This window comes from Rhinopithecus roxellana, chromosome 9 (genome assembly GCF_007565055.1).
Source record: "Rhinopithecus roxellana isolate Shanxi Qingling chromosome 9, ASM756505v1, whole genome shotgun sequence".
NCBI lineage: Eukaryota > Metazoa > Chordata > Mammalia > Primates > Cercopithecidae > Rhinopithecus > Rhinopithecus roxellana.
The window spans coordinates 130,770,605-130,795,513 of NC_044557.1; the positions used below are offsets into that span (position 1 = coordinate 130,770,605).

Below are 24,909 nucleotides of genomic sequence, written 5' to 3' on the forward strand. Positions count from 1 at the left end.
TTTTATTACTCTTAATACTGACTTTGATTTAAAATTTATTAGTAAGAAAACCATAGAAGGCCGGGCGCGGTGGCTCACCCCTGTAAGCCCAGCACTTTGGGAGGCTGAGGCGGGCGGATCACGAGGTCAAGAGATTGAGACCATCCTGGCCAACATGGTGAAACCCCGTCTCTACTGAAAACACAAAAATTAGCCAGGCGTGGTGGCACGCACCTGTAGTCCCAGCTACTCAGGAGGCTGAGGCAGGAGAATTGCTTGAATCCGGGAGGCGGAGGTTGCAGTGAGCCGACATCTCGCCACTGCACTCCAGCCTGCCAACAGAGTGAGACTCCATCTCAAAAAAAGAAAGAAAGAAAAAAGCCATAGAAATATAACTAAATTTAATTCATAACAGCAGTGTCACAAAATAATTTTAATAAACTATACTTTTCTTTCTTGTAAGTTTCTGATTCCATTTCTGTTCTCTTACAAAGGAATATAATCTTTCTGTTTAGTAGAAACTTGTCTATTTCTTTTCATTTTGACTTAGCCTTATGAAGTCTGTTCATTCCACTTTTCAGACTGAAATGATTCCAGGTTTTTTTGTTGTACAATTATATTAAATTATTTAAGCTAGTTTTTATTTGTAATTTGTGAACAGGTCTATTAGATTTTTGCCATTGTAAGACTGCTTGTCATTATAAATGCAGAATGATATTATTACTTCCTGCCTTTCTTCTGTAGAGCTCAGAGTGCTTCACATGCATTATTTTATTAAGTCTCATAACATCCCTGTGAAGCAGGGGCATTTTGCAAGTGATTATGGATTGCTTTGCTGAATCAGCATAGCCTTATGGCATTATGATAAGCTTGAAAAAGATTGAGGTCGTGTACTAACTTGCTCTCAGGAAACCCTATATGCAGCCAAATATTTTCCTTGGCAATACAGAACTGACAAACTGCCACCATTCCAATCTCTGGGAAGCCCACTGTCCATTGATATAGTTTAAAAACAACACACAATGTATTTTTGAAAAAGCAAATCTAAGCCAATATTCAGTTTATTTGAGAAGTAGGTGAATTACATATGAAATGAGTACACCATCATCCTCTTGTCCAGGCTATCAGTCTACAAAAAACAGGCTATCTTCTGTTCTTGTTATGGCTCTGAAAACTGGACCTGCCCAGCTGTCATATCAGTCATCTTCAGCCTCACCTGTAAACCATCACCTGGCAGTCAGGATCTCCAGAAACAGGTTTCTTGGATTCAACCCATGCATCTGCATTGAAGCTAAGCTTGTCGTTTCAAACTGCTACTGGGGGAAAAATGCCATTGGGTAGAACTTTTCTGAAGTCTTTATGATAGTATATTACTAAATTAGTTAGCATCTAGAAGCTTATGTAGGATAATTAAATTGAAAGAAGAAGAAATTTTATGAGGATTTTGTTTTATTTCATTATTTGAATGGTTGTAGAATGGTGGAGAAACATCTCTTGTGGTTAATATGTGTAAAACAAAACTAATTTTAAGGTAATTTACACCAGTTAATTTGATAGGGAGTAGCTTAATTACTATGTCTTTTTCATATTTATAATTAGATACTGAATTGTGATATATTCTATGGCCTATATGGATGATCATAATTAATTTTCTGAGAGTTTTTCCTTTTTGACTTATCCATCCATAGCCAGGGTGCTCACAGTCTGTATATCTGTCCATTGTGGCTCAAACTTTTCCATAACATCTATTGGAAAATTGTTAGACTTTAAATAGACATTTGTTCTGATTTCTTGCAAGTGGATTTGATTGCTTAAACAGTCCTTGTATTTGAGAGCACATAACTGATATAAAATCTCAGGGAATTACTAAATTACTGGGGGTATTACCATTTTTTCCCCTCAGTTTACAGAATTTGCTGCAGAATTACATAAAATAAGAAAAGGAGAGGATTTGGTTGTAGAAAGGTCCGTCTGGATACCAAATTTAGGAAATACTGTAAATGTTGACCTTTGTTAATGTCACTTTGACCTCAGCATGCAAATTGTAACCACCTCTCCTTCACACTTGTGCTGAGCTTTGCAGTGTGGAAGTGCCAGCCTTTTCTGAGGCCCTCACTGCCTCTCCTGCTGCCTGGTTGAGGCATGTCAATTTCTGAGTGACACCAGTCCTTGTGTTCTTTTTAATTGCCTACTGCTTTAAATAGTTGTGGAAGGTTGGTTGATGATTCACTGCCATTCCTGCTTAAATTGGAGAGAATTTATGCTGTAAGGTATTTAAAGGGTCATTTTAAAGATGTATTTAAAGCTCTTCCTGTTGTCAATATGAAATGCAGTAATTGAATGGATATTTGACAGGACCTCTTTTTCTAGAATGTCCTTTGAATTTAGGTGTTAATAAAGATGTTAATAAAGAAAATTCACATTTTTACAAATTAGGAAGATCTACTTTGGAATTATTTTCCAAATGCTTCCTCGTCTTCCTTCTTGTCTACTGTTTTACCTGATTTCTTACTCTCAATACAGTGAGCATGTTCCACAATAAGACATGCTGTAAATTTGTCTGTAAATACAAATCAGGTTTGTTTGTTACGTACACAAACCTTGCTTTTAAAAATTTTGTAGTAGCGTATTTTTGATCTTCAAAATAAATCAGGTCCTTTATTTTACCAGACTTTACTTCGCATTTGGTATAGACAGTTTGATGCCATCCCCAGGTAACAGCTCTCTTCCGGAAGAGGGCCCTGATGATCTTGGTGCAGAAGATGAATACTGCATAACAGCCTTGTCTCTCACAGCACCTTGCCCTGTGTGGTCAGCTGTGATCTGAGGGGCCTTGGTAGTGCCGAGTTCATAAGGACTGGGACCATTCTGAGATTAGCTGGTCAGGGGAGGAGGGTGGGGAGGGAGGATATACACTTTGTATGTAAAAATGTGAATTCAAAATTAAAGCTATTTTAAGCATTTGAATAGAATCTGTTTCTATATGATATGAATATTATTCCTTATGTAGTTTTCCCCACAGAAGTTCTGTTATGAAGAACATAGACCTTCTAACAGAAAGTCCCTGAATTGTGAACTTAGACCCAGGATTGTAAACTTTTTACACCATCCTTTCTTGACGTCCTGGAGGATAAATCTGGGCTCCTTTCCCCAAGATGGGTTTCTCTGGAGAGAGAGAGAGAGAGAGTGAGAGTGAGAGTGTGTGTGTGTGTGTGTGTGTGTGTGTGTGTGTGTGTGTAGTTAGGTTTATGATTTATATGTGTTTTCATTGTTAGGTGGCTGCATTCCTATACATAGTTCCTAACAGGTTAAAAAAAATCCTGTGAACCAGGCAGAAAATAAACATACATGTAGAGAAGGACAAATGACACAACAAATAATGACAGTTGGAAAATCACAGGAAATGGTAAACTGTGCCTGTAGTAATTGTTCAAATGGCCAAAAAAGTACTTGAAACTAGACAGACCTATTCTCATATACCCTCTTATTTTCCTCCTTAAGTGTTCACTTAGGAATTACCTAGTTTTTGTCTTAGCAATCAGCTTTCCAGAGTTGATTTGACTGAAGCAAATTCTTGGCTACTAGAGATCTTTGCCTGTGGGAGATTTGGGTGGTGTCAGATTGTAAGCTTTTCTGGAGCCTGCCTCTGGAGTTGTTCCACCTCCACTCCACCCCACCACGTGCCCCATGACCCTGTCCACAGAGAACTTGCACCCTGGCTACAAGCAACCTGCACTCACCTTACAGTTACTTCCTTTGTTCCCATTGTCTTTCTTGTTTTGCTCCCTGGAGTCTGCTGTCCCCTCAGCCCCATTCTCGCTGTGCCTTCATTGCTTGGCCAGAGCCATGGTGCTGCATATATTTATGCAGAGTTCTCCCATTGTTATCACTGCTTTTCTTTCTCTGCTGCAATATGATTTAGCATAATATTTTAGGCTCTAAATTGGATGATTCTGTGTTCTATTATCAGCTTTTTGCATTAGGTACTTTAAATTGGGAGCACCTGCTTTTTGAAAAGCACACTAGTGAGGTCCTCCCATGATTGCTCAAGCAAATGCTAGAATGCGAAAACTGGGAGTAGATGGTAGTAAGCAACATGAAACTGGGAATTTCAACCTCTCTATGATATTGTTAGAATCACAGTGGGGGAAAGGAGAAGAGTCTACATATGATTAGTTGTAGCAGTCTCTTCAGAATGACATCAGGTCCTGTGTCTGTAAAGAGAAACTGGAAGGAAAAGATAACCAGATGGGAGAAAAACACAAGGAGAGAAATGCAAGCAGGTCTGAGAAATGGAACAGAAAACGAATCAGGGAGCAAGATGTCAGTGAAAAGGAAGTGAGGAGCAGGGAGGATTCCTAGGCATGGGAGATTTGGCCCCAGAAGACAAATGAAGGTCAGGTACTAGGATGGTTTTCAGTCCTTTCGATGCCTTGAGAGACACCCCTCCAGATAGCCACCATTAAAGTGAAACAGAGGCCTGGGAGTGAAGCCTTGCAAGCTTCATGGAAATGAGGGTTGGTGGCAGAGCCAGAAAGAAGAGACAGCAGGAAGTAACCAGCCCCCCTTCCTTTCCTTCACCTTACCTCTGTCTTTCCTTACATGTTTATTAGCCATCTTTAGGGCATTCAGGTTTATTTTAGTCAATGGATATTCAAAGTTGAATAAGACAGGAAGAACCTTGGCAGCCTCTCCAGGGATTTTAACCCTTCGGCCAATCCCACTTTATAAAGCACTGCTTTATAGGTGGCTTTCCTCTATCAGCTGTTAACCTTATCCTTAGAATCCAAGGCTTCTCTCAGCACTCTGCGTGAGAGGTACAAGAAACCCGATGGAGTGCTCTTTTATCCTGGCTCCCCAGGCAAATGTGACAATTTGTACAACCTCTACTTGGGTAGGTTTATTTTCTTAAGAGCTGTGAGTGGCCGGGAAAATCCCAAGGACTGAAAAAAATGTCTGTTACCCAAATCACTTATTTTGTGAAGTAGGTTGTAACTTCCTAGATGAGAATCTGGACTAGTAAAGTAGGCTGGCTGGGGCTTTTAAACTTCATATCTTGGTGTGGAGAAGGCCTTCTCATTGGCCTGACCACCTGAGCTGTTATTCTTGATGCCCTTAACAAATATGGTCTGACCTTTTTTCTCATCCCATCTCTACCTAATACTTTGACTCCAAAAATAAAAAATCAGAGTCTTAAAATGAACCTTCACTATGTTAGGTATATGGTAAAGCTCTTCAAAACAGATACCTCGAAAGAGACATTTGTGAGATTTCAGCCCTGGCTAAATGGAATTTAATTTTACCTCCAGCTGTGAAACTGTATTTACAGCTGTGAATACTGTGTTCAGTATTAACACAACATCATTGAGCACCCACTATGTGCCAAGCAACAAATAAAAAGTCATTGCTTACAGCCAAGGAGTTAGCAATGCGGTGAAAAGGGACCGACATGAAAACAGATCATTTCAAAATGGTGAGGGGAACGTTAAGATGGGGATGGGCATAGGGCATCATAGAAGCACAGCAGCAGGGGCCTAACTTCGTCAACATGAGTTTTCTGGAGCCGTGGTGGCATCTTCCAAGAGAAGGGGTGGAAGGGCATCTGTGCCAATGGAACAATCTGAGAGAATGCTCAAAATCTTGAAAGAATATGATGCATATGGGGAGATAGATACTAAATATTGCTATGGTGTATTAGCTAGGAATAATGGGAGATGAGGTTTACTGTGCTAATAAACAGAATTGTGATTTAGGAGATTTAAAAAGTTGTACAACTAAGACCAAAGTCTTAGAATTTTAGAGACAACTTTTTAATATGATTTTCATATTTTAACCTATTTATCAGAAATTTATTAAGTACTCCTACAGTGTAACTTTGCTGGCCTTGCTTTTGAGTTGACATTCATATTTGGAAGAAATAAAACATTTTTATAATTTGGTCTTTTGACAGGCTTACTCATAATCTTCTGAATAAGTGATGACTTCGAGCCTCACCTCACTTCTCATTTCTGTCACATCCATTGATGTTTTTTCCTTCTTTCATCTAATCTTAATTTCACCTTTCAGCTTTCTAAGCAAATTATGATTCCTTTATTTCTGTGTTCAGGTAACTCCCAAAACTTTAGTGAGTGGAGCCCAATAAATTAGAATTTACTCTGAAATAGCAGCTTTTGTATTTTATTCCTTTATTTCCTTGTTCAGGTAACTCCCAAAACTTTAGTGAGTGGAGCCCAATAAATTAGAATTCACTCTGAAATAGCAGTTTTTATATTTTATTTTGTCTTCACCTCTCAGTACTCCATTGCTGTGGAAGATACAAGTAGAGATGCACCATTATCCTATCAGGGAATGAATGAATGCTGCCATAATAAATGTAATATGTATAATATTTAATACTTGTTGGCTTTCAGTTCACTAACTTGAAGCACTTCCTGAAGCCATGTTTCCGTGGGTTGTTTCAGTGTCTACATTGTTTACTGTGTGCTTAAGTATTTTTTTTCTTCTGCAGTTGATCTTTAAATTTAAGCTCCTATAGGACATGAACTGTGACGTGCAGGAATTTGGATTATATAAAAGGAAGATTTTGGACAAATTGTTACTCACATAGCTTGTGAAAGATTTTCCACTGCCCATTTTACCTATCAGTAAATGCAATAGTCATAGGTACTATATGAAGTGGGCTATTAAATAGTAATATATATATGAGCAATAGCAGAGGGAATGATGGTGAATTCCTATGAACAAAAGCATTTTCTAGCCAGTTATACTCAAAGTCTATTCTGGCTGCTGTAGTACATTAATTTTAAAAGTAGGCCTATGTATTTCAAACTTGGGACTATGATTTTTAGTTCTACTTAAGTAGTCAAACCTTATACCATTGATGAAAACGAAACTAAGTGTGTTGCTTTCTCTAAAGCAGAGAGTAAGAGGGGTTTGCTGGGTGAAGATGGCCTTCAGATTGGTTAATTTTGCTATTTCTTCATGCTAAAGGGAAATCATGATGTTAAGAAGAAGCTCAATGTCAGAAAAAGAGGGAGGCAACTTGAAGCTTAGGTTCCTCCCACTACTAAAGAAAGTGCAGCTGCGCGCTTTTAATATGCACGGCAGGAGACTTCAGCAGCTTGATGATATATAGTGCATTAATGTTGAAAAGATAAACACATTTGGAGAGCACAGGAAGGGCCTTGTGTTTTTATGTTAGCAGAATGCTTCCTAATGAATAAGAATGTGCTGCTGGCTTCACAAAGCCATATGGCAGCTTTTCTAATTTTAGTTGGGTGCAGATGCATAATTCTCTCATTTTACCTTCTAGAACCTTTGAGATGCTACATAACTTTTCCTGTAATATTTCATCTATAGTGCTTGGTCAGAAACTACCCATCATTGTTTCAGTGACTTCTTTGCTCTGCGTAGGTCTCACTGCTGCTGGCTTTGACAGTCACTTCACCTGAAACATCCAGTTTCTTATTAATGCAGGAAAAGATAGAAATCGTGGATGTTTTCCCATTAGAATCTTCAAATCAAATTTGTTGTGGAGGTAATTAGACTTGTGTTTGACTCAGTCTACTGAAAAATTCGTAGATTTCTAGGTGAGTAATTTTACTCACTTTGAAGCAGAGGAATTAATTATAAAACCTACACAAAGTATCAGATTCCATTTTACTCAAAGATTCTAATTCTATCTAATTTAAATAATACAGCTTCTGTAAAAACAACTGTCCTCAGGCTTGACCAAACAGAAAGATAACCTAAATTCTTAATTGTCTTTACACTTCAGGGTTCCCTAAACATGGGCAGCCTTAAAATGTCTCTGTATCTGTGTACATACCCTGTGGATTATCTTTCAGTAGATTCATTATTACACAGTGAGTGACATTTGTTTGGATTCTGACTTTTTAAAGATAGACTAATTTCTACACGTTTTCTACAGCCTCTTCAGATGATCCCCAAAAGAGGAAAAAGCAAGAGTATCAATTTCTACCATAACGACAGTGTCACCCTGTCCCTATAATGGGAGACATTTAGCAGCGTTTAGGTTTTTAAGTAATCAGTGATGGTTGCCACTGCTGCTGCTGGAGTTAGAACAATTATGTGGCTGTCCCTTGAGCATGACTGCCACCCCGGTGAAGGGTTAGAACTCTGTTCTGGTAATGCTTTGTGGAAAGACTCTCTGAATTCATAATCTCAGTTCAGTTGCCTAATAAAAAATTGATTAAGAGTACCTAATACTATGAGATTAAATAAGCAACCAAAATTAATAAATGATACTTCAGAAGATTATGGAAAGGCCTTTTTTTAAAGAAACATCACTTGATAATTTAAAAATATTTAAATGTACTTTTTAAAAACTAAATTAAGTTTTTGCTGGGATCAGTTTCTAATTTATTGTTGTTCTTACCAGAAGACTGGAATTTTACTTTCAAGTTATGCCTGGAGCTGAGCACGGTGGCATTTGCCAATAATCTCAGCTACTTGAGGCTGAGTCAGGAGGATTGCTTAAGCCCAAGAGTTCAAGGCTGTAGTGTGCTATGATCACACCTGTGAATAGCCACTGCACTTCAGCCTGGTAACATAGTGGGACGCTGTCTCTAAAAATAAACAAATAAATAACAAATTTATGCCTATACATGCCAATGAGCAATTTAATACAGCTGCTTCAAAACATAAATATTTTTTTCCTTGTATTTTCAAATCACTTATATTTCTAGGATGAAATTCTTTCCCTGTTCACCTTTTCTTTTGTTCTAAGAGAAAGCATGAATAATAATTACTTATAAAAAAACATATGGAATATAATATTAATGATTTTTCCCCAGTTTGTGGTATGACTCATCTTAACATGGTCCCTGAAGAGATGGGGTTTTGTTCTTCGCTTTGAAAGTGGAAATCTAATTAATTGGTATTGGATTTCTGGAGCACGGGCAAATGGAGAAGGGGATCGTGAGGGACTGCTCTTCAAGCAGCCACCCAGGAGGAAAAGGCGAGTCAGAAAAAGATTATAGAGGCATCCTTGGATGATCTCTCCAATCAGAGTTCTGCATTTGTAAAACTGGGCGCTATTAAAAAGACCATAGCTACTTCCTGCTGATCAGATCTAAAAAGATCAGAGCTATTTCATGATTTTTTTTTTAAGTCTTTTGGGAGTGAGGAAGACAAGGATAGAATTATTATTTTCATTGTTACTTTATTAGGTCGTGTTCTTTATCTAAAAAGGATAAGTTTGGGGACTGGGCATGGTGGTTCATGCCTGTAATCCCAGCACTTTGGGAGACCAAGGCGAGAGGATTGCTTGAGCTCAGGAGTTCAAGACCAGCCTGGGCAACAGTGAAACCCTGTCTCTACCAAAAAAAAAAAAAAAATTTAATACAATAAAAAGAATAACTTTGATGGGAAAAGCGTAGCAGGAAGAAATAATGAAGTCAGGGCTTAGAAGAAATCTTCTAGTAGTCTCTGAAAATTTGATTTTATCATCTCTTTCTCTGATTTAAAAAGTGTTCCATCTGTAATAATGAGATTTCATAAGGTTTTGATCGTATGAAACTCTGAGATGAGCTTTCTACTGTTTAGTTTACTGAAGGATATTTTTGTAACAATATATTTTTATGGTTAATGGATGCAAAATATAGAAAAGTAAATATAGTTTGTGACCGCTGAGAAAACTGCCTTATTTAAAAATATTAAATAGTGTGTTTTAGTATAGTAATGCTGTACTTACAGGAGTATAAATATCGAAGGATTTAAGCTTATTTATATCTGGTACATAAAAATAGCATACTCGTTACTGAAATGCTCTGTCAAGATACCAGTATATGTCCGGTTAACATAATAGTATCTCTCTAAAGAGTCCTTTTCTTTTTCCTCCTCCCTTCCTCCCTTCTTTTTCCTCCTCCTGTATAATTTCAAGGCTCAACTGAACATTCAACAGAGGTAGTAATTACTTCATGAAAAGTACCCAAATAACATAAATTTAGGACCAGTTTAATTTAGATTCCAATTACATTGGTAAAGCCCTATTTCTGAGTGTTTTCTATCACTTCATATTATTGATTTTTTTCTTTTTAATATTGAGAAATGGTCAAAGCACAAATTCAATACAGAATTAAAGAATAGATGACAAATTAGCTAGAAAATAGATGTTTCATTCTTGCAAGGATAAGAGTAAGAAGCTCTGAATTCTTTACCCTTTTTTCTTATATTTCCTTACTTTATGAGGAATAAAAATTTCCCATTCTCTTAATATATATAAATAGCATTTGTGTAAATATTGCAACACTTTTTAAAACTTTTCTTGCAAGTAACCTATAAACTCATTTGGAATTTTCTTTCAAATCACAGTTTCCTCTAATATACGTTTAGGCTGATCTTGTGAACACCTTTGTTGTTTTATTTTCTGTCTGAGATTGCTAGAGTTCCAGCTTAGATCAACGTTTCACCAGTGTTCCTTACCATAGGCTTTCAAGCCAGGCTGAAATTTTGTAGTGGCCCGATGCCAGCCACACATCCGTCCCCACCTGTTTTCTTGCTGTCCACTTGCATATCCTGCAGAATCCAATTCGGTTACAACATATGTGAAATACTTTCAGCTATGTCCAGCCATTTCCATCCCTTTTTTGAACCGAGGGCTTGCCGTTTAGCCCTATGTTGTCTTCATTTGGTTGGGTTGTAATAGTTTTGCCCTCCTGGAGAGAGGGTGAGCCCTCAGCGGACGAGGATTTTTCACTTTGCTTCCCCTGCATAGACAGTGCAGGCCACAGACCAGACACACAGACACAGGCTACTCTGCCCATCCCAGTGTCACTGTTCTATTCCCTCATGTGGGCTCACATAGGCCACTCATTCTCCATTACTGCTGTTAGTTACTGCTTTCTTCCTCTTAAATATTTATCAGTTGAATATTTTAAAGAATAAAACAGCATGTTTCGCATTTATAAATAATGTTTCAGGGTAATAATTATTTTTATCCAGGCTTTCCTCCAGTTGTTCCTCAAACACATGTTTTGTGAGATCTAAATCATCTCCCAATTTAAATCATAGGCCCTTACCCCAAATTATATCTGATCTATAAATTCCTAAAAATAAAATTCTGTACAGATTTGATCCTGATTCTACATAACCTTTGACAAAAGTCTAAAATTCTTTGCCTGAGCATGTTGCTAGAATTTAGAATACCCCGGCATGAAAACTTAACCAGTGTTGAGGAACCTGCCTGATTGAGTTATCTAAGTGTAAGGTTTTTGTATCGCACAGAATGTTGATGGCTGAATTTAGATCCTCAGGAAGATGATCATACCCTGGTACCATAAACATCTCACAAGGCGTACTTATTGTCTTTAAAAGGCCTAGAATTTGGTTACTATCACGAACATCATTATTTTGTATCTATTTTGCCCAAAAATGCAGCATTAGTATCGATACCATAGAAAACAATAATTCATTACTATTGTGCTATCAGAATCTCATGTGCCAAATAGCCTGATGTTTTCTAGCGATCAGCGATAGGCGCAGGATTGCCTTTGTGATTGGCAGCTATTGTTTCCTCTCCCTCTCTCCCCACAACATTAACCTAAACTAAATTCATTCTTAAAAATAATAAAACAGTGGAATAATAGGACTTGGGATCCTGAGAGAATATGAGATGCCTTGAAACTTCTTGACTATAGCAAGATAAGGTTGTTATTTAAGACCAGTTTTTAGGAAACCCTTTCCCATATTACTTGACCCTGTCCGCCCATTGTATCCTCCTCCTCTACCCTGGAGGTCCAGTGAGGCAAAAGGGGAAAATTACTTTCTTTTTCCACACACCTCGATCTCACTTGCTCCCATGCTTCTGGGAGGAAGTGCTGGTGGTGGCTCTAGCCTCTCAGTCAGCCCCCATAGATGCAGTGAAAACCTGGTCTGAAATCGGATGGTGCTATTGAGGATCCAGACACAGTTCAAAAAGCTTACCTTCAAGTGGGGTAGCCTACTCTTTTGTGCACTGTGTGTCACGCTGTAGGAGGCAGGAGAATGGGGATATCCTCCTAGGAAGATGTATTCGAATCTCAGTGAAGCAGACCTTTCAAGCTGTCTGTGTGTTCCCACTGCACATTCTGATAGACCCCCCTCCAGGGCGGTTGTCTTACGTTTACCATTGCATTTTGAGAATCACTGCTGCTACTGAAAGATGGGAGAATGTGACCCCTGATGGGAGAATGCGACCCCTGTGAATAGTTAAGTGAAGGAAAGGCTGCGGATCACTCAATCTGTGGTGTGTCAGCACATTGTTCCTGTACATGGACTGCCGCAACACTGAAGACAATCAAGAAATAAATGCAGTAGGACCACACAAATTATGACATCTTTTATATGGGCCTTGAGATTTAGTATTCATGAAACATAGGGATCCTTAGGTCTGAGGCACACTGGGGCCTCTATAACAAGGACTGTTAAGAGAGGTACACACCCTGTCCGCATCCAAGAAGACCCCACAGAGTGTGGTGTGGATGGTGGTGCTCAAGGAAAATCCAGCATAGCTCCCATAGCAAGATGGCCCTTGAAAATTAGATGAAGCAGCAGTTAGCAGTGCAAATCCTATTCCTGAAATGGTGGGTAGAAAAGTGAGCAGATCTTGAAAAGACATCAACATCCTTACAGAGCGAACCGCCAACAAAATTAAAAAGTATGCCCCAGTGCACATTTATTTTACTGTGAGTCTATTTGGCAATGAAAAAGATTCCAGGAAAAGGGGATGGGGGCAGTCACATGCAATAACTGGCTAAACCAATCCTGTGGCTGGAGACCCTGAGGTATTTCCCGCCTCAGAAGGGACTGACTGAGGAATTGGGATGAGACGAAGCCTGCAGACAGAACAAATGTACAGCACCCCGCAGTGAGGAGCTTGGAAAGGCAGCAAAGCCAGAAACGAAGCAAGGACTGACAAATCTACTAATACTGAGTTATGAAGGCTACCAGACAAGTCATATCTCTATTTATAGGCAGTCACAATTTTTTCGATCTAAGGAGGTAAATCAGGAATATATTAGAGAGTTGATAAAGCAGATACAGTCTGCTTATGATAAGCTCTGCAAAGAAATTACTACGTATGGAACTCAAGAACTCATCAATACAGATATGCTAGTATTATGATACATTTGAAAACTTCTTTGTATTTTTAAAGAGTGTTTCACATATCATCCCATTTACTTTAGCTCGGTCCCTGATATGTGGAAGACAGGTAAGTTTAAGCAGCTTGCTTGGAGTCATACTTCTCAGTGGCTGAGTTTGAGCTTGAACTGCACAGGTCATCTTCCCCTTCCATTGATAACATGCTCTGTGGAAGCTTTGTCGTGGGAATGGCAAGATTGGGAGGACCCACGTAATTCCTATTTGTTTTCTAGGTTCTCAGCCATAAATTAGGCTTTACAGATTTTCAACATACTGCATAAAATATTTTTGACAAAAAAATTATTAAGTTTCTGAAAGCAGGTTAATTCTGAGTGCTAAATTGATTTACAGTTTTCTATTTCTACGTTTAATTACAATGATAACAGGCAGTATAAACCAGGATATAATTTATTCAGGTACAAATAATTGTCACATTTTGTGTTGTTTTCTAGCAAGTTGTTGATATGTATATGTTATGCTTTAAACTTTTTTTGGTGTTCTTGAAATAACTGCTTTACACATACGTTGATAAGTGTGTATCTTTTTCTTCTGTGAGCTTTTTCACAAAACGTTCTCATTCTATGATAGAATGTCTTCTGGGGCCTTCCTGTCTTCATGAGCCTGAAATTTGCCTTGCACGTTTCCATCCAGGAGCACACATTACGTGCCTCTTTGCTAGATCAAAGGGCAGCCATTGAAATTCCCCAAGTCTCTGGTAGGGTGCTTCTAACTTCTTAGATGGAGAAGCATTGGGACCAAATCTTCCTGGCCACTTTAAATGGGAATGTAAGCAGAAGTGGAACAGTAAAAGAGTCCAGGCAGACATTGCAGAGTGTCCCATGGGGGCAGCCATAGCAGTTTATGACTCCTTGTTATTTCTTCAAATGTGTGCAAATCTGTCTCTGATTATGCTACTGAATTCTGAACAACAGACCTTCCTTTATCCTAGTTTGGGGAATCTCCTGAGTAGAAGCTAATTGTGCCATAGAATATAGCAGTTTCATAATCTAGAAAAAAATGCCTGTCAGGGACTGTCAGGAAACCTCAAAACTCATTTTCTGAGCAGCCTGAAAGGGGATCTGAGCCACAGGTTCTAGAGATGAAAAGTTAATGTTCTGACTTCTGCTTCCAGCAGTGTCTCCCATTTAGGGGCAACAGGGATGTACTCTAACTCTTTTGTAGCTGCATCTGATCCCGCTAGAGATTTTTAAAAATCATCACAATAAAAACATTTCTGTGTCACTCTGTCCTTGATATAGCACTGCCATTTAATTCACACTTATGTTTATTGCAGAGAAAGCAGCAGCTGCCAACATAGATGAAGTACAGAAGTCAGATGTATCCTCTACAGGGCAGGGTGTCATCGACAAGGATGCACTGGGGCCTATGATGCTTGAGGTAGCACATCTTCATTTTAGTACTGTATTTTAAAATCTTGTTGATCTTCACATTATTACATTTAATTTCAGGTGAATATAATTTAAGGAGAATCCACACTAGTACTAGTACTAGTACTATGTACCTCTTGAGCTTGCTGATACGGCTCTGTGTCTCTACGTATGTTTTGGCTCCTGCTGCCAGTAAATGTGTGTTTGAAATTAGCATAGAATTAAATAAACTAGATTACAGTAGACATTGACAAGTTGTAATTGCCAGTTGAGCATTTATTTGGGAAACTATTCACAAGTCCTACTAAATTCTGTGTTGTATTTTAGCTTGAAATGTTCTCAAAATTCTTAAATTTTGTGTATGCCATGTACGAATGCCTATACGTACATGTTAAAATATGAGGACCAAGGAGGAGCTTTATGCTTCCTACTTATGCTATTTCAAACTAGCTTATTTATCTCATAAGGAAGAAAAGTAACATAATAGGCAAAAGGAACTTTGAAGAGAAGCATAAGGTTGGTCTTAACTACCTGTTCTTTATTAAGGAAGCTTTATGACCAGCTAATGTCTAGAATTTGTAAAGTACAGTTTTTCTATTTTATTTACTAGTACTAAAAGCCAAGTGCTTTGCTGTACCTTTTCCAAAATTAAAATTCAAGATGTAGGTTATGGTAAGATGAGAAAAAAAAAAATGTCAGTGAATATACAACAAGAAACAGAGGAACCCTGAGACATAAATTATGTCAGTTCTCAGGATAATTTGCTCGGCTCATGATATGATGAGGTTGAAAAGACTGCATGGCCAGAAGCTTTGCAGCACTGCCAGTGTAGAATCAGCTAGCTTGCTGCAGCAGCCAACAATTCTGATTTTTAAAATAAAGATAACCAATAGTCCCCCTTACCTCTTTTTTTCAGTTGATGTTTAAAGGGATTTTTATTTTTAGAAAATCTAATTCTGTGAAAATCTACCATAAAATTGGGGGCAGAGCAGAAGGGGGCACACAATAAAGACTTCAAGATCGTCTGACCCAGTCTTTCTATTTAGAAATGACAAACTTCATTTCCTGGGGCTGAACCTGCTGGCCAAAAGGCTTTAAATGTCCCAGTGTTGGCCCTTGCTTATCTCCTCTTGAATCACTGGCTTGAAAACATTCAGCCTCACCTTCCAGGAGAAAAGCAAAAACACACTTAACCCAATTTTTCTATAGTCAACAAGGCAGTGGAAGGCCAGAGAGTGCTACTTCTCTCTGGGTTCTTAGAAGCAGATTATGAAAACTGTAACTAGGTGGACCATTTAGAATTAAATGAAAGAAAGTGGATAATTTCCTTTGGAAAAATGTTTGAATTATAAATTAAAAAGTGATTTGAAAATTATGTTAACTAAATTATTACAGTTGGGGAATTTCCCTATACCTGTGTTTATTCATCGTATCTTGGGGTAGGGGAACATTAGAGTGGAAACTCCTGGGAAGACTTTTGAGACTTCTAAATAGAAATGCTGGGAGTAACCAGAGCTGGGACTCAAGCCTTTTGAGTTCATCAGTTGTAGAAATCAGATTGCTAGATTTCAGTAGACCTGATGTCATAAAATCAAACCAACATTTTTGTCGTTCAAAATAGTCTTCTGAGAATTTAGTACATTGATCAAGAACCTGTGTAGCAGGACTTGAGTGTTAAATGTGTTAGAGAGGTTATTCTTAAATCTGGTGACTTGCGGTTTGAATTTAAATTTTTATCCCTGTTTACGTGCAGTCACTTAAACAGAGAGAACATGTTCTCATGGAGCTGTTCCTAGGCATAGATGCACACTCATGCTTACATCATAGCATAGTGGTTGCTAGGCAGCACAACCAAATGTCAGCTTTTTTCATCAGAGCATATCATAGTGAGCCTTAAAAAAAACACAGCTTTATGAGATGAAACAATTTCATCTTCCAGTTTTATTATGCCTCAAGTCAGTCTTTTTACTGTGGTATAAGCAGTAGGAAGCAACATGTACTTTTAAAAATGAACCATAGGTAATATGATTATGAAAATCCCTCTCAAAGGGTATATCCAAATCAATGAGCTGAAGAGGGACACTGGGCATATAACTTATCACCTAACCTCCTGAGTGTACACACTTGCACACAGTTCTCAAGGTTAGTACCATGTATCATGAAAGGCTGTTTATTTACATGTAGTCTTGCTTTGTCCTGCATGTGGTTCATACCATTGAGAAAACCTGATAGAATGTTTTAAGAAAAACTTAAAAACCAAATGGGTGAACCTTTCTTTAGTGCCTTATGGTCAGTTCTAATTTGAGAGAGCACTTAGTTTTGTGATTAAAATAGAATTAAAGATGAAATATATTCAAAGATAGCTCATAAAATAGAAGCCTGTTTAATAGTAACTTAAGGAAAAAACAAACTAGGGAAAAAGTAAACACTTTAGGCCCCATCCACCAAATTCATTATTGTATGTGTATATACATATGACATTCATCTTAAAAATAGTAATAAACATGCTGGGTATAGTGGCTCATGCCTATAATCCCAGCACTTTGGGATTACGGAGTGGTGGGAGGATCACTTGAGGCCGAGAGTTTGAGACCAGCCTGGGCAACACAGTGAGTTCCTTTCTCTACAGAAAATTTAAAAAGCCTGGTGCACTGACTCATGCCTGTAATTTCACCCCTTTATGAGGCTGAGACAAGGAGGATCACTTGGACCCAGGAGTTCAAGACCAACTTGGGCAACATGGGGAGACTCCATCATTACAAAAATTAAAAAATTAGTCAAGTGTGATGGTACGTGCCTGTGGTTCCAGCTACTTGGTAGGCTGAGATGGGAGGATCCCTTGGGCCCAGGAGGTGAAGGCTCCGGTGAGCCATGATCATGCCACTGCACCCCAGCCTAGGCAACAGAGTGAGACCCTGTCTCAAAAAATAAAAAATATCTGGGTGTGGTGGTACATACCTGTGAGCCTAGCTACTCAGGAGGCTGAGGTGGGAGGATAGCTTTAGCCCAGGAGTTCAAGGCTGCAGTGAGCTATGATCGTGCCACTGCACACCAGGCTGGGCGCAGAGCAAGACCTTATCTTCAAAAAAGATAAAATTGTAATAAACATGTATCATAAAGAAACTGAGCAGCCTAAACTGACTAGACCCCATGGTCCTGGTGCCAGGTATGATGAATCAACGTAAAGCTTTCAGTCCTTATCACTCACCTGACCCATAAAAACAGAGCTTTGATAAGCAAGGATCAAAAAAAGAAAAATGGGGTAATGTAACCAGGAGAAACTCACTAAACCCCCTACATTTCCATCACCAAAGTGAACATGATGGGAAATGGATTAGGGGTGAATGAATATTAGAGTAGAGGACTGTCCTGAATGGTCATCAAAGCATGAGCTTTGGAATCGGATCCTCCTGGATTCACATTCAAGCTCTACTACCACTGACTAGTTCTGAGATGTTAACCTCTTTGAGCCTCAGTTTTCTCCTCTATAAATTGGGAAAGATAAAACATTCCTTTCAGGAGGTACGTGTAAGGCACAGTGAACATGTCCACATTCACTATTATTATCTCAGCTTCCTGAAATGATCCTAGATTTTTTTATCTCCTTCCCTCACCTCCATTGGGATGACAACAAAAAGTGAAGCTGTGAACTCATTACCGGAAGTTTGCTACTGTTATTTAGGTAATTTAGGAACCTGCTTCTTAATCTAGAGAACAAGTAACATAGAATAATTTGGCATAATTAGTGCCCTTCTAAGGGCAGGGCAATGCTGAGGTCCCCATGAAGGTGAGTTTGCCACATCAGAGACACTTCTGAGACCCTTTCCCATATATACCAAGTAATAAAGGATTGATGTTTCTTTAAAGGTCTGAAATTATCTGTGATGTTTTCCATATAATCCGTGACAGCTAGGTGGTAAAAGTTGGGAAGGTTTTCCTGGTAATTATCCTTAAACTGGGGAAAAAAATTTTAATGACTCCTTTCTCTCATTGTATAACATGAAAAACTGTAGATAAAAATTACCGTGCATTAGGTTGGTGACATAAAAGTTGTTCTTGGCCCGGTGGAGTATGTCAATCTCATTTTGAAAATACAGATGAATGCCTGTACACTTTTACTTCACAGTCATTATCTCCTGATAAATTAATGGAGTTAGTGTTGGTCATTTAGTTTGTGACAAGAAACCCTAATCTAGGCTGTCTCTCCCACTTAGTAAGATGGAATAATTTCTATTTCACCAAGAGAAAATGTGTTAATTGTTCCTGAAAACTGGGAGAGAGCTGAGAAAGATCTCTTTTCTATCCATGTGTGAATTGTGTTTCCCTTAAAGGGATCATTCCCTTCTTAACAATTGCTGTGATGTTATGTTGCATCCTAACAGTTTGTACTTTGTCCCCTAGGCCCTTGATGGGTTCTTCTTTGTAGTGAACCTGGAAGGCAACGTTGTGTTTGTGTCAGAGAATGTGACACAGTATCTAAGGTATAACCAAGAAGAGCTGATGAACAAAAGTGTATATAGCATCTTGCATGTTGGGGACCACACGGAGTTTGTCAAAAACCTGCTGCCAAAGTCTATAGGTAAATGACTGTCTGCTGGGTCTCCCTCCCTACCTCCCCTCACCTCCACCTGCCCCCACCTCATACACACACACATTGTCTTGGTTGAAGTGGATCAAATAAAACTATATTATATCAGATGGGGATGAGAGTGACTGGGTAGTTTTTTACAGATGCTTGTGTGTTTAAGCTTAAAAGTCATGGAAAAGGGGGCATCTTCAGATACTGATCTCAAATGAGTGATCATTTTTGATCCTATATTTAAAGTACATGAAAATCATTGCTTCTTAGCCAGAAGGCCAAGAAGTGATGATGATGATGATGATGATTTTGCTTGGCAGTAATTATCTCATGATAAATGAACAGAAATTGATTCAGATTCATGAAAATGATTCAGATGGAAAGTACTTATATGGCAACTGTTTTCAATAAGATTGTTGTGGTTTTTTAATTTTTTATTTTTGTGGGTACATAGTAGGTGTATATATTTATGGGATACATGAGGTGTTTTGATACAGACATGCAGTGTGAAATAATCACATCATGGAGATGGCGTATCCATCCCCTCGAGCATCTATCCTTTGTGCTATAGTGTAGAGATTGTTTTTTAAGGTGACACATTGCCTCACCCTGTTCCATTCTAGCCAACTTCGTTTTGTTCATTTTCTCCATGACCATCCGAAAAGTCAAAGGTCATGAGAAGTTTGAGATTCAACGTATTTTGAGTCCTGCACATGAAGCATATTATAGGTGTATACACATTCTAGAAATAAAATGTTAAGGAACAAGTGGCAGATGGAAAGGTTCAGATGCTACAGCCCAAGCCCTGAATGGGCTCTTCCGTCTCGCAGACTCTCCGGTGGGCCCTGTAGGTGTGATCACCAGATGCTGCTCCCTTAGCCCACTCTCCCTGTCTCGAATTTCCTGACTTCATCTTATTTTGGAGATGTCGTCCGAGTATACGTGATGATTAAGGACACACTGTGCAGTGGGTGATTCACAGCGTGGGCCCACCTTAGCTGCTGCTCTAGAGTACTGCTGTTCCCACTCACTAAGTGATTCTTTTTTTAATATTCTCAAACTGATGATGCTAAGAACATCTTCACGGATTGAAAGAAATGAAAAATAAGGTCAAATCCTGAGTTGGCAAGTATTTCTGTTCTTAAGATTGTTTATACTAGCTGGTCTTACTGTTTTAATAAGTAGGAAAAGGTCCTTTTCAAATTTCATTCGGGCTAGCTTTTCCTTTATGTGATAATTCTTTGTTCAAAGTGACTACAACAGTAATGCAAAATGTGTGAATACTTGTGTAGGATTCCTTTATTATATTCTCTAGTAAATTAAGAAAATGGGATTTCTTATTTCAAGTAACTAATATTTTCACATCTCTTCAGTAGTTCTATGACTTCCTTAAAAGACCTCTACTTATTAATTCACTATTATTAATTCACTTGTCTAAAGAGCTTTTTGCCTTACTTTATATTGTATCCTTTTAACTTTCAACTTACTAATCTGACTTAATAGGAACTCTTTTTCTCTTCAGTTGATTACTCTGTGTAGTATTTATTTTGTAAATAAGCTTTTTTAAATGCTGATAATGGCTGGGCTCAGTGGCTTACCCCTGTAATCCCAGCACTTTGGGAGGCTGAGACTGGTGGATCACTTGAGGTCAGGAGTTCGAGACCAGCCTGGCCAACATGCCAAAACCCCGCCTCCACTAAAAATGCAAAACATTAGCTGGGCGTGGTGGCTCGTGCCTGTAATCCCAGCTTCTCCAGAGGCTGAGGCATGAGAATCCCTTGAGCCCAGGAGGTGGAGATTGCAGTGAGCCAAGATCATACCACTGCACTCCAGCCTTGGTGACAGAGACTCTGTTTCAAAAAAGTAATAATAATAAAATAAAATGCTGATGCTGAAATAAACTTTCCAAATGTCTGCAAAGATATACAAAGCTAGTTATGGGTTTTTCTGTAATTTTAAGATAATTTCTTACAGCTAACTTTTTCCTTTCTAGAGTTTGTTTCCTTTCTCATTCTACAGCCCAGTGGCCATGGTCTCTTTGGGTTCACTGGGCCATTCATGGCCCATTGGGTTCGCTATAACACCTACGTGTCCTTCTCCATTTTCTCTAGCTGGTTACTGGAGAATATATTAGTTTTCTTATGACTCACCCTTTTTTTGATCCCCTGTTCTATTGTACTGTCCCCAGTGTTTTTAGATAAAGCGTAAGGAATGATATAGAAAAGAACACCAAAATGAGAATTAGGATTGGTTCTGATTCCAACTTTTCTAGTAGTTGAACATGTCTTTGGGTATCAGATTTTTTATGTGTCAAATGAGGAAGTTAACCTGGTAAAATCCATAAACACCCTTTAATTCTCAAAATCGGTCATTGTTTTATTTCTTTCATTGTTATCTCTAATGCATTTCAAAAATAATTTATGTCTTTCCTCTCTTTCATTGTCTCTTTCTTAAATACATACTTTTTTTAGTTTTAATATTCAAATAGATGTCTGAAGTAGTTAACTTGAAAATAAATGACATTAGCACTGTATTTTCAAGGATTCTTCAGTCTTATTGAAGAAATATATGTGAAACAATTTAAAAAGACTACAACTGAACAACTCAGGAAAAACAAAGTTATAAACCATATACTAAAATTTCTGTAAAATTTGAGAAAAGAAGAATCTGCCCTAGGAGGCAGTATGGGGGAGTAGATAGTAAAGTATTGATTGTAGAGGACCTCAGCCTTAGAGCATGAGTACCTATGGAGAGAGAAACTGAGGCAACCTGATGTGTTAGATAGAGTGGCAGCGGGAGCAAGGACATCCATGCGGCCCTGGTATGGTGGAGCATGGGGAGGCTTGTGCAGGGGAATGTGGAAGATCCTGTTAGATGGATGCAGTGGAGCTGGTTAGTGAGAATCTGTGTTAATGGACTTCATCCTTCAGACTACATCAATTCTAAATCCTCTGAAAGAATTTAATGTGCACTGCATTTGGTGCCACTCACAGAGTTTTGAGCAGGGGTAACTTATCTAAAATTGGAATGCAAGTAGATTGAACTCAATTTCCAAGAAATCAGTTAGGAAGATGCAAAAGTAGAAAACTATAGTATTCTAGTAACAATCCAGGACTGGACTTGAAGGGAAGGAGTCAGGGTAAAGAAGTAGTGTAGAAAATGTTTTGAAAATCCCAAGATTCCACATGTATCCCAGAACTTGAAGTATAATAAAATTTTTAAAAATTTGGGGGAAAAAACAGAAAATTCCAGGATATTCCCAAGTTGTAAAAATGTTAAAAGATTTTTCCTCTTCTAGATTATGAAAGTATTTAGAAAAGTATAAAAGTACTACGTAAAGATGAAATAATCATATTTTTCCTACATCATTTTAATAATTCAGAGGCAATGAATCTGATGTTTGTTTCTCTGTAAAACTGGGTTGCTTTTGCCTTGCTCAGTGAATGGGGGATCTTGGTCTGGCGAACCTCCAAGGCGGAACAGCCATACCTTCAATTGTCGGATGCTGGTAAAACCTTTACCTGATTCAGAAGAGGAGGGTCATGATAACCAGGAAGCTCATCAGAAATATGAAACTATGCAGTGCTTTGCTGTCTCTCAACCAAAGTCCATCAAAGAAGAAGGAGAAGGTGGGACAGAACCCCTAGGGTGTTTTATGTGTCTGTGTATTTATTCCTGTGCTACTTCCTTCACACTTTAATTAGTGGTCACCTGAAGAAAAGTGAGGAGGCAGTATCTTTGTTCTTTTCAATTTTGCTATTTTGTGATGGAAATTTTTAAGTCTCCAGAACAGCACTGTCCAACAGAATTACCTGCGATGGTGGAAGTGACATATCTTTAGCGTCTAGTGTGGCAGCCACTAGCCACGTGTGGCTGGTGAGCACTTGAAATATCAGTAGTGCAACTAGGGGGCTGAATTTTTAATTTTATTAAATTTACATTTGAATAGCCACATGTGGCTAGTGGCTGCTGTACTAGTGTGACTGTATTAGTGATCACACTTTTGGGGGATCCTAGGCTCTTTGAACATCTAGTGCAAGCTGTATGCCACAGCCCTAGAAAAATGCACAGTTGTCCTGGCACGGTGGCTCAACGCCTGTAATCCCAGCACTTTGGGAGACTGAGGCAGGTGGATCACGAGGTCAAGAGATCGAGACCATCCTGGCCAACATGGTGAAACCCCGTCTCTACTAAAAGTACAAAAAGTAGCCTGGTGGCTGGCATGTGCCTGTAGTCCCAGCTACTCAGGAGGCTGAGGCAGGAGAATCGCTTAAACCTGAGAGGCGGAGGTTGCAGTGAGCCAAGATTGCGCCATTGCACTCCAGCCTGGGCGACAGAGTGAGACTCCATCTCAAAAAAGAAAAATGCACACAGTAAAACAGCATTTTACTTTCAAGGGGTTGATGGAATCCATGTAGCCAATCCATGGATGCTGGGCCCAGAATGTGATATAATAGAATGGTACTAAAGAGAGGATAGAGACAGGAGCGGGGAATGGAGCGGGTTTTAGACTGTAAGTTTATTAGGCTGTTTGCCATAAAGATATGCTGATGTAGTGTCCACCTCCTGAGCCCACCAGGCAAACTGTCCACACAGCTGAGTGTCACTCTAATACAAGGCAGTGTTGAAGAGTGTATTGTGCGTGGGGAGCAGAAGGGAAAGAGCTGAGGACCACTTGTGGCTGAAAACATCCTGGGCTACATCATCAGACAGGCCAACTCCTAATTCAGCTGCTCCCAGCTCTGGCTAGGACTTTGGACAGAATCCTTGGCCTTTCTGAGTATCAGTTTATTATCAAGTGAAGTCACCAATGCCAGTGTCAGAATGTAATAAGGTTTAAATGAATATGCTGAACTGTGGTTCGCGTTGAATGCTAGTTATTTAATGCTTATTTTAAAATTTAAATTTTATTGAGAAGGAAATATTATAGCTGTTAAAGATAATAAATATATAGTATTTCAAAATTAAGTATTTTGCCTAGGTAAGGAACGTCAAATGATTTTATTCTGTTTTATGCAACAAAGTAAGTGCTGCTAATTTATCCATCTGTGATAATATTCCCAAGGCAGTATAAAAAGGAATAGCTGAGCTAATTTATTACTTTGTGCTTTATAAACATTTTTTGTACATTTAAAAGTACGTTCTATGTGTTAACACAGTATAGCATAAGCACAGGGTTTCTGAGCCATGGCATGCTCAGAATCTAATCCTGGCTTTGCCAAAGGTTTGTGTGACATTGGACAAATTACTTAAAGTTTGTGCTTTGATCTTGTCTGTAAAATGGAAATGATGCTACTACATGTGTCATAGAGCTGTTAAGAGGATTGACTGAGTTAATAAAACTCATACAGTAGCTAGAAAGGTGTTTATCTCACAGTGCCCAAAAATTTAGTTGTTATTTTGTTGAGGACTATAATTGCATTTTAATTTTGTGATACCAACTATTGCTGGATATTTCAGTCTTATTGAAGAAATAATACATGAAATAATTTTAAAAGACTACAACAGAGCAATTCAGGAACAGCCAAGTTAGAAACTATATACTAAAATTTCTGTAAAAGTTGAGAAAGAAAAATCTGTCCAAGGAGGCACTGTGGGGTCCTAGAGTAGTTAGTGAAGTACTGATTGTAGAGAACCTCTGCCTTACAGCATGAATACTGTGGAGGGAGAAATCGAGGCAGCCTGATATTTTAGATAGGGTAGCAGCAGGAGCAAATATAGATAATAAACTCTGTCAAATTCAGGAAATGCTCAAATTTAGAGGTAAACGATCATAAATCAGTGACATGAGACATGAAGGGATTACTTAAGTTTTTTAAC

General features: G+C 38.6%; 1 protein-coding gene across 9 annotated transcripts in view; it reads left to right on the forward strand.

The window, feature by feature from the left end:
- The window catches only part of NCOA2 (nuclear receptor coactivator 2), a 298,535-nt gene that overhangs the window by 217,487 nt on the left and 56,139 nt on the right, over positions 1–24,909 (forward strand). For all 9 annotated transcript variants that reach the window (XM_030937509.1, XM_030937516.1, XM_030937513.1 and 6 more), the window contains 3 exons: positions 14,417–14,520; positions 18,912–19,089; positions 22,530–22,718. In XM_030937509.1, coding sequence (XP_030793369.1) covers positions 14,417–14,520; positions 18,912–19,089; positions 22,530–22,718 — 471 coding nt within the window. The remainder of the gene's footprint in view (positions 1–14,416; positions 14,521–18,911; positions 19,090–22,529; positions 22,719–24,909) is intronic.